A 12,262-nucleotide genomic window follows, 5' to 3' on the forward strand; every position below is an offset into this window, starting at 1 on the left:
AAATGTATATGGCACCTCGTTCCTCTGTGCTAGGATGAGAACAATGTTTGCAGGAAAGACTTTTGTTGGCATAGACAGACACACTTAACATTCCATTAAACAAACATGAAAATGGGGATTTTTTTTCCACCTGTGTTTAAATCTGTTTACACTAAGTATCACTACAAGAATGAGAGCATGCATTTGTACACAGAATGTTTAAGAATCCTGAGATTTGTAGTTTGGGCGAGGCACCAGAACTCTTTGGCAAGGAAGGCTAAAGACCTTGAAAAACTACAATGGCATTAATGGCATTAATTCTACAGTGTAGCGCATTCCAAGTCTTAGGAAACTAAGAGACGGGAGGTGACACAAGATATATTTTAAAATATCTGAAGTGACGTCTTATAGAAGTCAGTGCAAGTTTGCTTTCTGCTTCTACAGAAACTAGAACCATGAAATTACAAAAAAAAAAAGAGTTTCTGCTCTCCTTTATGTTTGTTTACTTAACTGTAATAGCTGTTTGGCAGTGGAATAGATTGTTGGACTTTTGGAAGGGTTTTAAACAGAAGTTGGATGGGCATCTTTCAGGAGTGCTTTATTCTTGTGTTGCTGCATGGCAGGGGTTGAACTAGACAGTCTTTGTAGTCCCTTCCAATGACATGATTCTATGAATTTAGGTCATCACTATGAATACATAATTGGAATAAATATGGACAACTTCTTTGATGTGTGATAGCAGAAGTAAGAACACTGTTTGCCCAGACCTGGAAATTGACACAGGCACGGATGACAAAAGGTTGCTATATTAGCCCAAATTGTGTTTGAAAGGATAAACCAAGTGAAGACTTCTAGAAAACCATTTACAGACTTTTTGAGTAATAAGTAATCTAATAGCATTTATCTAACTATGGTTATTATAATTCCATTAAGCTTGTTAGTTGGATCTGAAGAAGTAAAATAATACATTTTCTTTCTTGATTTTTAAACTTTTTTATTACAGATTAGCTGTCAATGCCTAAGCTTTTTAATGTTCATGTTTTAGTGGTATTTCTTGTTTTAAGTTGGAGATTTGGTGTTTTACCTTTGATTCAGTTTTAGCCCTGGTTATGTGTAACTTTATATATACAGTAGAGTCTCACTTATCCAAGCTAAACGGGCCGGCAGAAGCTTGGATAAGCGAATATCTTGGATAATAAGGAGGGATTAAGCAAAAGCCTATTAAACATCAAATTAGGTTATGATTTTACAAATTAAGCACCAAAACATCATGTTATACCACTAATTTGATAGAAAAAGCAGTTCAATTATGTTGTAATTACTATATTTACAAATTCAGCACCAAAATATCATGATATATTGAAAACATTGACTACAAAAATGGCTTGGATAATCCAGAAACTTGGATAAGCTAGGCTTGGATAAGTGAGACTCTACTGTATATATCTATCATATAAACTCGAGTATAAGCTGACCCGAATATAAGCCAAGACACCTAATTTTACCACACACAAAAAACTGGGAAAACATTGACTCCAGTATAAGCCAAGGGTGGGAAATTTCAGAAATAAAAATAGATACCAATAAAATTACATTAATTGAGGCATCGGTAGGTTAAATGTTTTTGAATATTTACATAAAGCTCAGATTTAAGATAAGACTGTCCAACTCTGATCAAATCATTATTCTCATCTTCTTCAATGTAAATGTGCTTATGTATCCTTTTAATAATAATAGAGTAAAATAATACATGTAATAATAATAATAATAGTAATAATAAAAAATACAGGAAAATAATACATGTAATAATAAATAGAGTAAAATAATAAATGCAATGATAATAATAAGATCAGAGTGAAATAATAAATGTATTAATAATAATAATAATAATAATAATAATAATAAAGTAAAATAAATGTAATAGTAGCAACAATAATAGAGAAAAATAATACAGTAGAGTCTCGCTTATCCAGGAGGCATTAAGGAAAAGCCTTAAACATCAAATTAAGTTATGATTTTACAAATTAAGCACCAAAACATTATGTTATACAACAAATTTGACAGAAAAAGTAGTTCAATACACAGTAATGCTATGTAGTAATTACTGTATTTACGAATTTAGCACCAAAATATCACGATGTATTGAAAATATTGACTACAAAAATGCGTTGGATAATCCAGAACGTTGGATAAGCGAGTGTTGGATAAGTGAGACTCTACTGTAAATGTAATAATACCAATAATAATAGAGAAAAATAATAAATGTACTATATATTCTCGAGTATAAGCTGACCCAAATATAAGCCAACCAGGACCCTCACCCGAGTGTAAGCCCAGGGGGGCTTTTTCAATCTTAAAAAAAGGGCTGAAAAACTAGGCTTATACTTGAGTATATACAGTATATATTTTTCCTCGTTCACTCTTGTTTTTTTAAAACTTTAGTTGTGTTTTGCACTATTTTTGATAGAATATGTAAATAAATACTTCCCAAAGGAGAGAAAAGAAACAAGGTCATTTTTTCTATCCACCCTTCTCAGTAGAACCTGGCTTTTGGACCTTAAAGAGGAACCATCCTGCAAAGCTTCCATCCTGAGGTCTAACCCCTTTCCCTCTGCGGCCTTTCTTTTCCAGGCTCCCCTTCTCTGCGGGCCTATCCCCTCATCTCGGTCATCACCCGGCAGCCCTCCGCCATCTCCCACTTCATCCCGGCCGGGAGCACTTCTTCGCGGGTCCTCTCTCCGCACCCAACTCCCGGGAGCACCTGTTCCTCGGAGACCCAGGCCAGTGAAACTCATGGGAGCAGCGAATCCGAGACGGAGCAGCCCACCCCTCGCTTGAAAAAGCCCCGTCGGAGTCGGACCATCTTTACGGAACTTCAGCTCATGGGCCTGGAGAAGAAATTCCAAAAGCAGAAATACCTATCCACGCCAGACAGGTGGGTTGAGAAACTATAGATGGTGAAAACTTCCACATTAGTTTGGCATCTTGGTCCCAAAGCATGGATGAGCCATTCTGAGAACTTTGCTTCCCCATGCTAAATATCTCTCTATTGAAACATCTTCCAAGAAAAGTAACTAAATGATTGCCTCTAAATGTCTCCAACCCCCCTACAGCCATTGATGAGATGTAAGGGATTTTTTACCATATTTTCTTGGACCTATGGGCTATTTCTAGGCCCATGAAGGAATCATTTTTAACAATAGAAAGTTACTTTTTTTGTTAGAAAAAGGCCTCTTGTTGGCCTGAAATGGCCCAGGGCACTCCAAAGACATGACAAAGCTTCCACTATGTCTCTTAGATGGCATCTAGACCCTTTTGCCTGCAACCCAGAGGCTGGTGGAAAATTGGTAGGATCTTTCTACCCCTAAAAAGGTAAAGGTTTCCCCTGACGTTAAGTCCAGTCATGTCTGACTCTGGGAGTTGGTGCTCATCTCCATTTCTAAGCCGAAGAGCCGGTGTTGTCCGTAGACACCTCCAAGGTCATGTGGGCGGCATGACTGCATGGAGCACCGTTACCTTCCCGCTGGAGCGGTACTTATTGATCTACTCACATTGGCATGTTTTCGAACTGCTAGGTTGGCAGGAGCTGGAGCTAACAGTGGCTGCTCACGCCGCTTCCGGGGTTTGAACCTGGGACCTTTTGGTCTGCAAGTTCAACAGCTCAGTGATTTAACCCACTTCGCCACCGGGGCTCCTTTCTTTCTACTCCTATTTCTCATTATTTCTCATTTTCTTCATTCATTTTGTCTTGATTTTTTTTCCCTATCAGCACTAATTTTTTTCTTATCAACCCATCATGAAGGCAATGACCAGGAAGGAGGATGATTCTCTCCCCTGATCTACTTGCCTATGCTTTCTTACACTTTTCAACACACATTTTGGTGCCTCAAATGTCAGATCTGTTTCTGGATATGTTTGACCAGCTGATTCCAAAAATGGCACCACTTTCCCCCTATTAGCTCTATTAACTCTAGTTTTTTAGATACATAGCCCAGGCCATCTATTAGTCTTCATCTGCTCATCCGTTAGAAAAAATGATAACCATGTCTAAGAAACTAGAGCTAATGTAACTATCCAATGCAATTTTCTGAACCAGCACCTTAAATAACACCAGGAACAGAACTAAAAACCAAGATAGCAAGACTTCTTTTTTTGGGCTGTATTTTCCATCTCCTGTTTTATTTTATATATATAATGTTTATTTATTTTCATTCATTCAAATATACATACATTGCAAGTGTTTGTTGCATACAATGCAATACAGTAGAGTCTCACTTATCCAAGCCTCGCTTATCCAAGCTTCTGGATTATCCAAGCCATTTTTGTAGTCAATGTTTTCAATATATCATGATATTTTGGTGCTAAATTCATAAATACAGTAATTACAACATAACATTACTACGTATTGAACTACTTTTTCTGTCAAATTTGTTGTCTAACATGATGTTTTGGTGCTTAATTTGTAAAATCATAACCTAATTTGATGTTTAATAGGCTTTTCCTTAATCCCTCCTTATTATCCAAGATATTCGCTCATCCAAGCTTCTGCTGGCCCGTTTAGCTTGGATAAGTGAGACTTTACTGCACTTTCATCTATTAGTCTTTCATAATTATTTCTCAGACAATATATTTCCAATAAGGGGTCACAGTCTTCTATTTGAATGGTACATATAAAAATATTGTAAGTTCCAAATTTATATCCGTTTCCTCCCTGCCTTCAGTCTATTAGCATTCATATATATGGAAAATGTAATTCATCTGAGGATATCTTCATGTCTCAGTAGCAACTGCCTAAATGCACATGAATGGCATAGTGAACCAAGTTTGAGGGTCTGCAGCTGCATCATGTGCTGATGTAAGCAAGCAGATGGTCTTGGTTTTTTTTGGTTTTTTTTTTTGCTGCCCTTAAATGTTCACTCAAATGTTCCACTCCACACTTGTCTGTGTGGTGATTTGTGCATGGAAAATCACGATGTGGGATTTAAGTGCTGGAGCAAAGTGTCTTCAGGGCTGGAGACCGGTGGGAGTGATGTCCTCCGACCACTTGAGGAACGGTGCTTGTTGTGCTCCTCTCAGCTGTTCAGGTGCTGAGAGCCCAGGATGGCTTCTGAGCGTGTGAAGAGCAGCATGCTCTTGGTTGAGGGTTCACTCGCATGGTGGGCTCAGATTTCAAAGTGCCCTTTCCTTAGAATCAAAGGCTACGTGAATAGATCATATCAGTGGAAAATACATACCAGACTGCGAGAGAGCTTGCCAGCGTGGATTATGTACAGCAATACAAGTGAGGAACACAGAGAGAAACTGGTTTTCATCCTGGTTTCCTTTGAAAGTGTGACCTAGATATTTCCAATGGTTGATATAAGGAGGGGAAGAGATTCCAGTGATGAGCCAGAGGAGAAGGAAGCCAATTGCTTGTTCTCACACTCTCTCAATCTTTCTCTCTTTGTCCACATTTTTTTTTAAAAAAATCTAATAACCAAATAATAATAATAATAATAATAATAATAATAATAATAATAATAATACTTTATTTATATACCACCCTATCTCCCGGATGGGACTCAGGGCAGTTTACAGTGATAAAAGCAACACAAACATTACATAAGCAACATAATACACATTATTAAACAAAGTAAAATAATACAATTATAACAATAAATCACACTTACATGACCAGATCAAGGGGACGGGAACCATAAACCCAATATATATAATAATATGTATCATTTTAGGCTAGGGAAATCTTGTGCAATATATTCAGGCCCAGAACAGCAATCTTGAAGGAACTTTCTGACTTTGTTCTATCAAGAATGTCAACAACATGTATAACACAGTTAAGCCCCATTGCACTTTCTGGACCACCAAGTTCAAATACTTTTTGCTAGCTTTCAATCCTCATTATTACAATTCTAGATTATTTTTCCATTTATATCCATGTCTCTGATTCTAATTTTGCACTACGCTACTCCATGGGAAATTGCTTTAGAATAAACCATTATACATTTGTAATATCTCAAGCATAATTACAGTAGAGTCTCACTTATCCAAGCTAAATGGGCCGGCAGAAGCTTTGATAAGCGAATATCTTGGATAATAAGGAGGGATTAAGGAAAAGCCTATTAAACATCAAATTAGGTTATGATTTTACAAATTAAGCACCAAAACATCATGTTCTACAACAAATTTGATAGAAAAAGTAGTTCAATACGCAGTAATGTTATGTTGTAATTACTGTATTTACGAATTTAACACCAAATTATCACAATATATTGAAAACATTGACTACAAAAATAGCTTGGATAATCCAGAGGCTTGGATAAGCGAGGCTTGGATAAGTGAGACTCTACTGTACTGGCAAACCCAAAGGTAGGCATAACACCATCCACATAGCTTCTGATTGCACAGTTAGCTTTTCCTGGTACCAAGCTTGTTATGCATTGGATTGTCCTGTATATCCTTGCAGCTCACTCACTGTTGACTTGCTATAGTTTGTTGTTGGCTACACCACCACCAGAGACACGTTCTACGCAACTCACCTGAAATGATTAATAAAACAGAGCATTATCAATATTTGCTTTTGACTTTTCTCATTTAACCCTCTACTCCCCTTTTGTTTTGCATTTGGCACACTCAGATTCTCCTCCTCCTCCTCTCTTTCTGCCCACACACTGTTGGCGCATGAAGTCATGCTGTTGGCATTTCAATTGCTTGGCACTGCACTCATGGTCAGGGCTAGATGCCCATCAGCACGCCCAGTGCATTCAGATGCTTCAAACTGTCAGATTTCCAAAAAAGCTCAAATGTTCAGCATGTCAGAATTATGCACCCCCTTAGCAAAAGGTCCATGTTCAAGGAGGATCAAGTATCTGGGCGGTGAACGTCAGGCTAGAACCTCACAGGACTGGTTGGGCGGCACCATCAATCATGCGCTCAGGCGGCTGCTGAATGAATTTCCTGGTGCTAATACGCCTTGGCATCGTACGTGACTGAGCCTGATGAGCAAGCCCTGCTTCTGCGGTTCTCCGACCCTCTCCCTTTGTTTGTTGCTTTGGTTTCCTAGGCAGTGCTCCTTGTTTTGAACAAGCGCAGCAGTGGGTTTACAAGGGCTATAGGTAATCTAGTTGCCAGTTGGCACAACAAAGCCGTCTTGACCCAATTCAGTGTGAATTTTGAGCTTTGATAAACCCACTGGCAAGGCCAAAACTCATTTGTCTTTAATAGAGTAGAGCCATTGAATCAATGGGATTCATTTTGTTTGGCAGACCTGTATCATCTTACATAACTCTTAGAAAGGTAATGCCAAGTATCACAGTTCTTCATTTTTCTATATCTCATTACGTACATGGTCATTTTTGTGGTCCCCAGAGGTCCTAAAAGGCGAGAGGGAATAATATTATTTTTGCAAAAGTATCTTTTTCTAAAACTCATTGATTCTACATTTGGAGGCCAAGTTGGGTTTTTGAAATAAGAAGTGGAAACTAGGGTTTATTTTTTGGATTTAAAAAAATATTTTCAAGCCATATGGAGGTCCAACTGTATAGGCAAAAATATACCAAAATAATGATTAAAACGTAAGTAAACTACCTACAGAACTAAAAGCTATTTAGAAAGTATTCATTGGGAAAGCCAGGAGAGACTCAATCCTTTTTACAGCAAACCACAGATACAGTAGAGTCTCATCCAAGCTAAACGGGCCGGCAGAAGTTTGGATAAGCGAATATCTTGGATAATAAGAAGGGACTCTCATCTTCGAGATCTTCGAGAGTTCTTGGAGAACAGGAGAAGTCCCAGCAGATTGGAGGAGGGCGAATGTGGTCCCTATCTTCAAGAAGGGAAAAAAGAACGACCCAAACAATTACCGTCCGGTCAGCCTCACATCAATACCAGGCAAGATTCTGGAAAAGATCATTAAGGAAGTGGTCTGCAAACACTTAGAAACAAATGCGGTCATTGCTAATAGTCAACACGGATTTACCAAAAACAAGTCATGCCAGACTAATCTGATCTCTTTTTTCGATAGAGTTACGAGTTGGGTCGATACAGGGAATGCCGTGGATGTAGCATATCTAGATTTCAGTAAGGCCTTCGACAAAGTCCCCCACGACCTTCTGGCAAACAAACTAGTAAAATGTGGGCTAGACAAAACTACGGTTAGGTGGATCTGTAATTGGCTAAGCGAACGAACCCAAAGGGTGCTCACCAATGCGTCGTCTTCATCATGGAAAGAAGTGACAAGTGGAGTGCCGCAGGGCTCCGTCCTGGGCCCGGTTCTGTTCAACATCTTTATTAACGACTTAGACGAAGGGTTAGAAGGCACGATCATCAAGTTTGCAGATGACACCAAACTCGGAGGGATAGCTAACACTCCAGAAGACAGGAGCAGAATTCAAAACGATCTTGACAGACTAGAGAGATGGGCCGAAACTAACAAAATGAAGTTCAACAGGGACAAATGCAAGATACTTCACTTCGGCAGAAAAAATGGAAATCAAAGATACAGAATGGGGGACGCCTGGCTTGACAGCAGTGTGTGCGAAAAAGATCTTGGAGTCCTCGTGGACAACAAGTTAAACATGAGCCTACAATGTGATGCGGCAGCTAAAAAAGCCAATGGGATTTTGGCCTGCATCAATAGGGGAATAACGTCTAGATCCAGGGAAGTCATGCTCCCCCTCTATTCTGCCTTGGTCAGACCACACCTGGAATACTGTGTCCAGTTTTGGGCACCGCAGATGAAGGGAGATGCTGACAAGCTGGAAAGCGTCCAGAGGAGGGCAACTAAAATGATTAAGGGTCTGGAGAACAAGCCCCATGAGGAGAGGCTTAAAGAACTGGGCATGTTTAGCCTGCAGAATTGAAGGCTAAGAGGAGACATGATAGCCATGTACAAATATGTGAGGGGAAGTCATAGGGAGGAGGGAGCAAGCTTATTTTCTGCTGCCCTGCAGACTAGGACACGGAACAATGGCTTCAAACTACAGGAAAGGAGATTCCACCTGAACATCAGGAAGAACTTCCTCACTGTGAGGGCTGTTCGGCAGTGGAACTCTCTCCCCCGGGCCGTGGTGGAGGCTCCTTCTTTGGAGGCTTTTAAGCAGAGGCTGGATGGCCATCTGTCGGGGGTGCTTTGAATGCGATTTCCTGCTTCTTAGCGGGGGGTTGGACTAGATGGCCCTTGAGGTCTCTTCCAACTCTACTATTCTATGATTCTATGATTCTATGATTCTATGATTAAGGAAAAGCCTATTAAACATCAAATTAGGTTATGATTTTACAAATTAAGCACCAAAACATCATGTTATACAACAAATTTGACAGAAAAAGTAGTTCAATACACAGTAATGCTATGCTGTAATTATTGTATTTACGAATTTAGCACCAAAATATCACGATATATTGAAAACATTGACTACAAAAATGGCTTGGATAATCCAGAAGCTTGGATAAGCGAGGCTTGGATAAGTGAGACTCTACTGTGGTTGAAACTCATCCCATCTATCTTAAGTTAATATATCAGTAATTATTCACTGACTTCAATAAATCTTATTTCAGTTTCATAAAAGATTCAGTGATAAAAATACAGGTGTATATGGAGAAAAAATGATGTTATTCCTAAGACTACCCAATTCCTATCCAAATGTGTTCTGCATATTGTGTCCTGTATGTTAGGGTAAGGAGAAGCAAAGCAGCTGTCTCTATCGTACAACAGTCCTGCCTCCTAAGCATAATAGATGCTCTCCAAGGAGAATCTATTCATATTGTTCCTTTAAAGACATCTATGTGTCAACCCAAGATGTCAGGAGATTAGTTCAGTTGACAGAAAAGGCCTCTTTCATTAAGAAAATTTTGGAGATTTGCTACCACTTAGGGTCTTTTCACACTACAGAATCATAGCAGTTTGATGCCACTTTAACTTCCATGGCTACATCCTGTAGAATCCTAAAATATCTAGCATAGAGAAACATAAGAGAATTCAACCGATCTCATTATTCTAGGATTCCATAGGAAGAACCCACTGAAGTTAAATCTATATCAGTGCTATAACTGGATAGTGTGCAAGAAGCCTTAGTACTGACCATGGAAGAGGACACTGTGGACCTTCTAGATATTTTGGAATTGAGCTTCTAGAAGGCCCAACCAACTTCACCAACAGTTGAGGATTCTGGGAGTTGAAACCCCAAACATCTGGTAGACTAAAGTTTAAGAGGAATAAGGTATGCATGGGCCGGGCTGTGGCGCAGCTGGCTAGTAACCAGCTGCAATAAATCACTACTGACCGAGAGGTCATGAGTTCAAAGCCCGGGTCGGATTAAGCCCCTGACCATTAAATAGCCCGGCTTGCTGTTGACCTATGCAGCCCCGAAAGACAGTTGCATCTGTCAAGTAGGGAAATCTAGGTACGCTTTATGCGGGAGGCTAATTTAACTAATTTACAACATCATAAAACTGCCAGCAAAACATGAGGAAAGGAATGAGGAAGTACAGCCACTAGTGGATGGTGAAGCAACAGCTCCCCCTGTGGCTGGAATCGTGAAGCTGGAAAAAAAATGTTAAATGCCTCTGTGTCTGTCTATATATGTTGTTTGTCTGTTGGCATTGAATGTTTGCCATATATGTGTTCATTGTAATCCGCCCTGAGTCCCCTTCGGGGTGAGAAGGGCGGAATATAAATGCTGTAAATAAATAAATAAGGTAGATTGATAGATCAGTGGCTTGACATTTAACTATGTATAAGATAGCTTCCTGCATTTCTGATCTATGGGAGACATTTTCAAGCAGACCTCAAATGGGAAGTAGTCAGAGAGAAAAGCTGTTTTCAGTCTCTGAAAAGGGAGGCCTCTGTGCCTCTCGTTGTTCGTGAAGAGATTAAGAATGTCGTGTGTACACAAGCCCTCGAAGTCCATCGTAGTGAAAATGACTTGGCAAAATGAAAGAGCAATTCATAATCATTTACCATGCAATTATCGGTGTGTGAGACGTGACAGGGAACATCAGGTTTGGCTTATCTTGCCCCTCACACCTTTTGTGTTTCTGGTTCACCGAAGTCAATCATGGCATAACTAATATGTAATAGCTGCAGGTTTCATCTATGTTTCTTTGTTCAGTAAGTTTCATGCAAGCAAATGTACGCTTTCATTCTGCCCTGACTCCAGATTAAAAGACTTGTTGTATAAACACAAGGCTCATTTGGGGGGAAGCCTCCCTGATTTCTTTAAGTTAATTTCCCATGAGACCCAGCTAGATATGAATTGATTTCAGATTTGGCTGGATAGTCAAATAAGATTTATACCATTTCATTCTCTTGTAAAATCAGATGTATTTATTTCATATCACACCAGATGACCATGTTATTCTTAAAAGGATTTTTGAGGAAGGGATGGGCAGAATGTGGATCATAATATTATGGTAGATCTCCAGGGAGTTGTACTAGATTGCCAAGGGTTTCCAGCAGCTTTAATATAATGACTGTATCTTATTTATTCCATTTAATATTCAGTTAATTGAACCAAATTAAAAGTAGACATTTCTGTCTAAGTTTCTTAGGTTGCTTTTTGGATGTTTCACATTGTGTTCCAGTCACTATATTTAATCTTTTTCTCTGAATGGAATGGAAAACACCATTTACAAGGAGCTGGTACTTGGCTTTCCTTGATTTTCCCACTCCAAGATATGGAGTTGGTTCATTTCCAGCAGGATATACATATAATCAGATTTTGGCACTAGACTGCATGTCTTATCATTTATGTCATTAATTTGGATCTCATTTTTGCTAGGCTGGATCTTGCCCAATCCCTGGGTCTAACTCAGCTCCAAGTGAAGACTTGGTACCAAAATCGCAGAATGAAATGGAAGAAAATGGTAAGAGACATGATTATTCGGCTACTCCTATCTTCAGTAGGGCTAGGTGGTGGCACTCATGTCAATCCACTCTGTGGTTTATCTCACAATTCAAGTTAAATATCTAAAGTGCTGAACTTATTTTGGGAAAGTTCTTTTGAAGTTTGGAAGAACACCCTAAGCTTATTCATTGCTCCACAGACATTGTTGTCAACAGCTATCACTATGCAAATGGGATTAAGCATGATTATATTTGAGAGCCAGTGTGTGTAGTGGTTTGGGTGTTGGATTAGGACTCTAGAGACCAAGGTTTGAATCCTTGTATGGCCATGAAAACTCATTGGATGACCTTGGACAAATCTCATGCACACAGTCTTAGAGGAATACAAAGGCAAATCCCCACTGAACAAATCTTGCCAGTAAAACCCTGTGTGCCACAGGGCCA

The 12,262-nt window shown here is 39.3% G+C and overlaps 2 protein-coding genes across 2 annotated transcripts in view; one reads left to right on the forward strand and one right to left on the reverse strand.

Annotated features, from left to right (window-relative positions):
• The window catches only part of LOC134293432 (uncharacterized), a 451,452-nt gene that overhangs the window by 181,260 nt on the left and 257,930 nt on the right, over nucleotides 1-12,262 (reverse strand). The window lies entirely within an intron of this gene.
• barx2 (BARX homeobox 2) overlaps nucleotides 1-12,262 on the forward strand; it is a 51,562-nt gene that overhangs the window by 32,742 nt on the left and 6,558 nt on the right. Inside the window, exons 2-3 of the mRNA XM_062961132.1 lie at nucleotides 2,611-2,914; nucleotides 11,754-11,838. Of these exons, the coding sequence (XP_062817202.1) occupies nucleotides 2,611-2,914; nucleotides 11,754-11,838 (389 nt within the window). The remainder of the gene's footprint in view (nucleotides 1-2,610; nucleotides 2,915-11,753; nucleotides 11,839-12,262) is intronic.

Source organism: Anolis carolinensis, unplaced genomic scaffold (genome assembly GCF_035594765.1).
Source record: "Anolis carolinensis isolate JA03-04 unplaced genomic scaffold, rAnoCar3.1.pri scaffold_8, whole genome shotgun sequence".
Taxonomy (NCBI): Eukaryota; Metazoa; Chordata; class Lepidosauria; order Squamata; family Dactyloidae; genus Anolis; species Anolis carolinensis.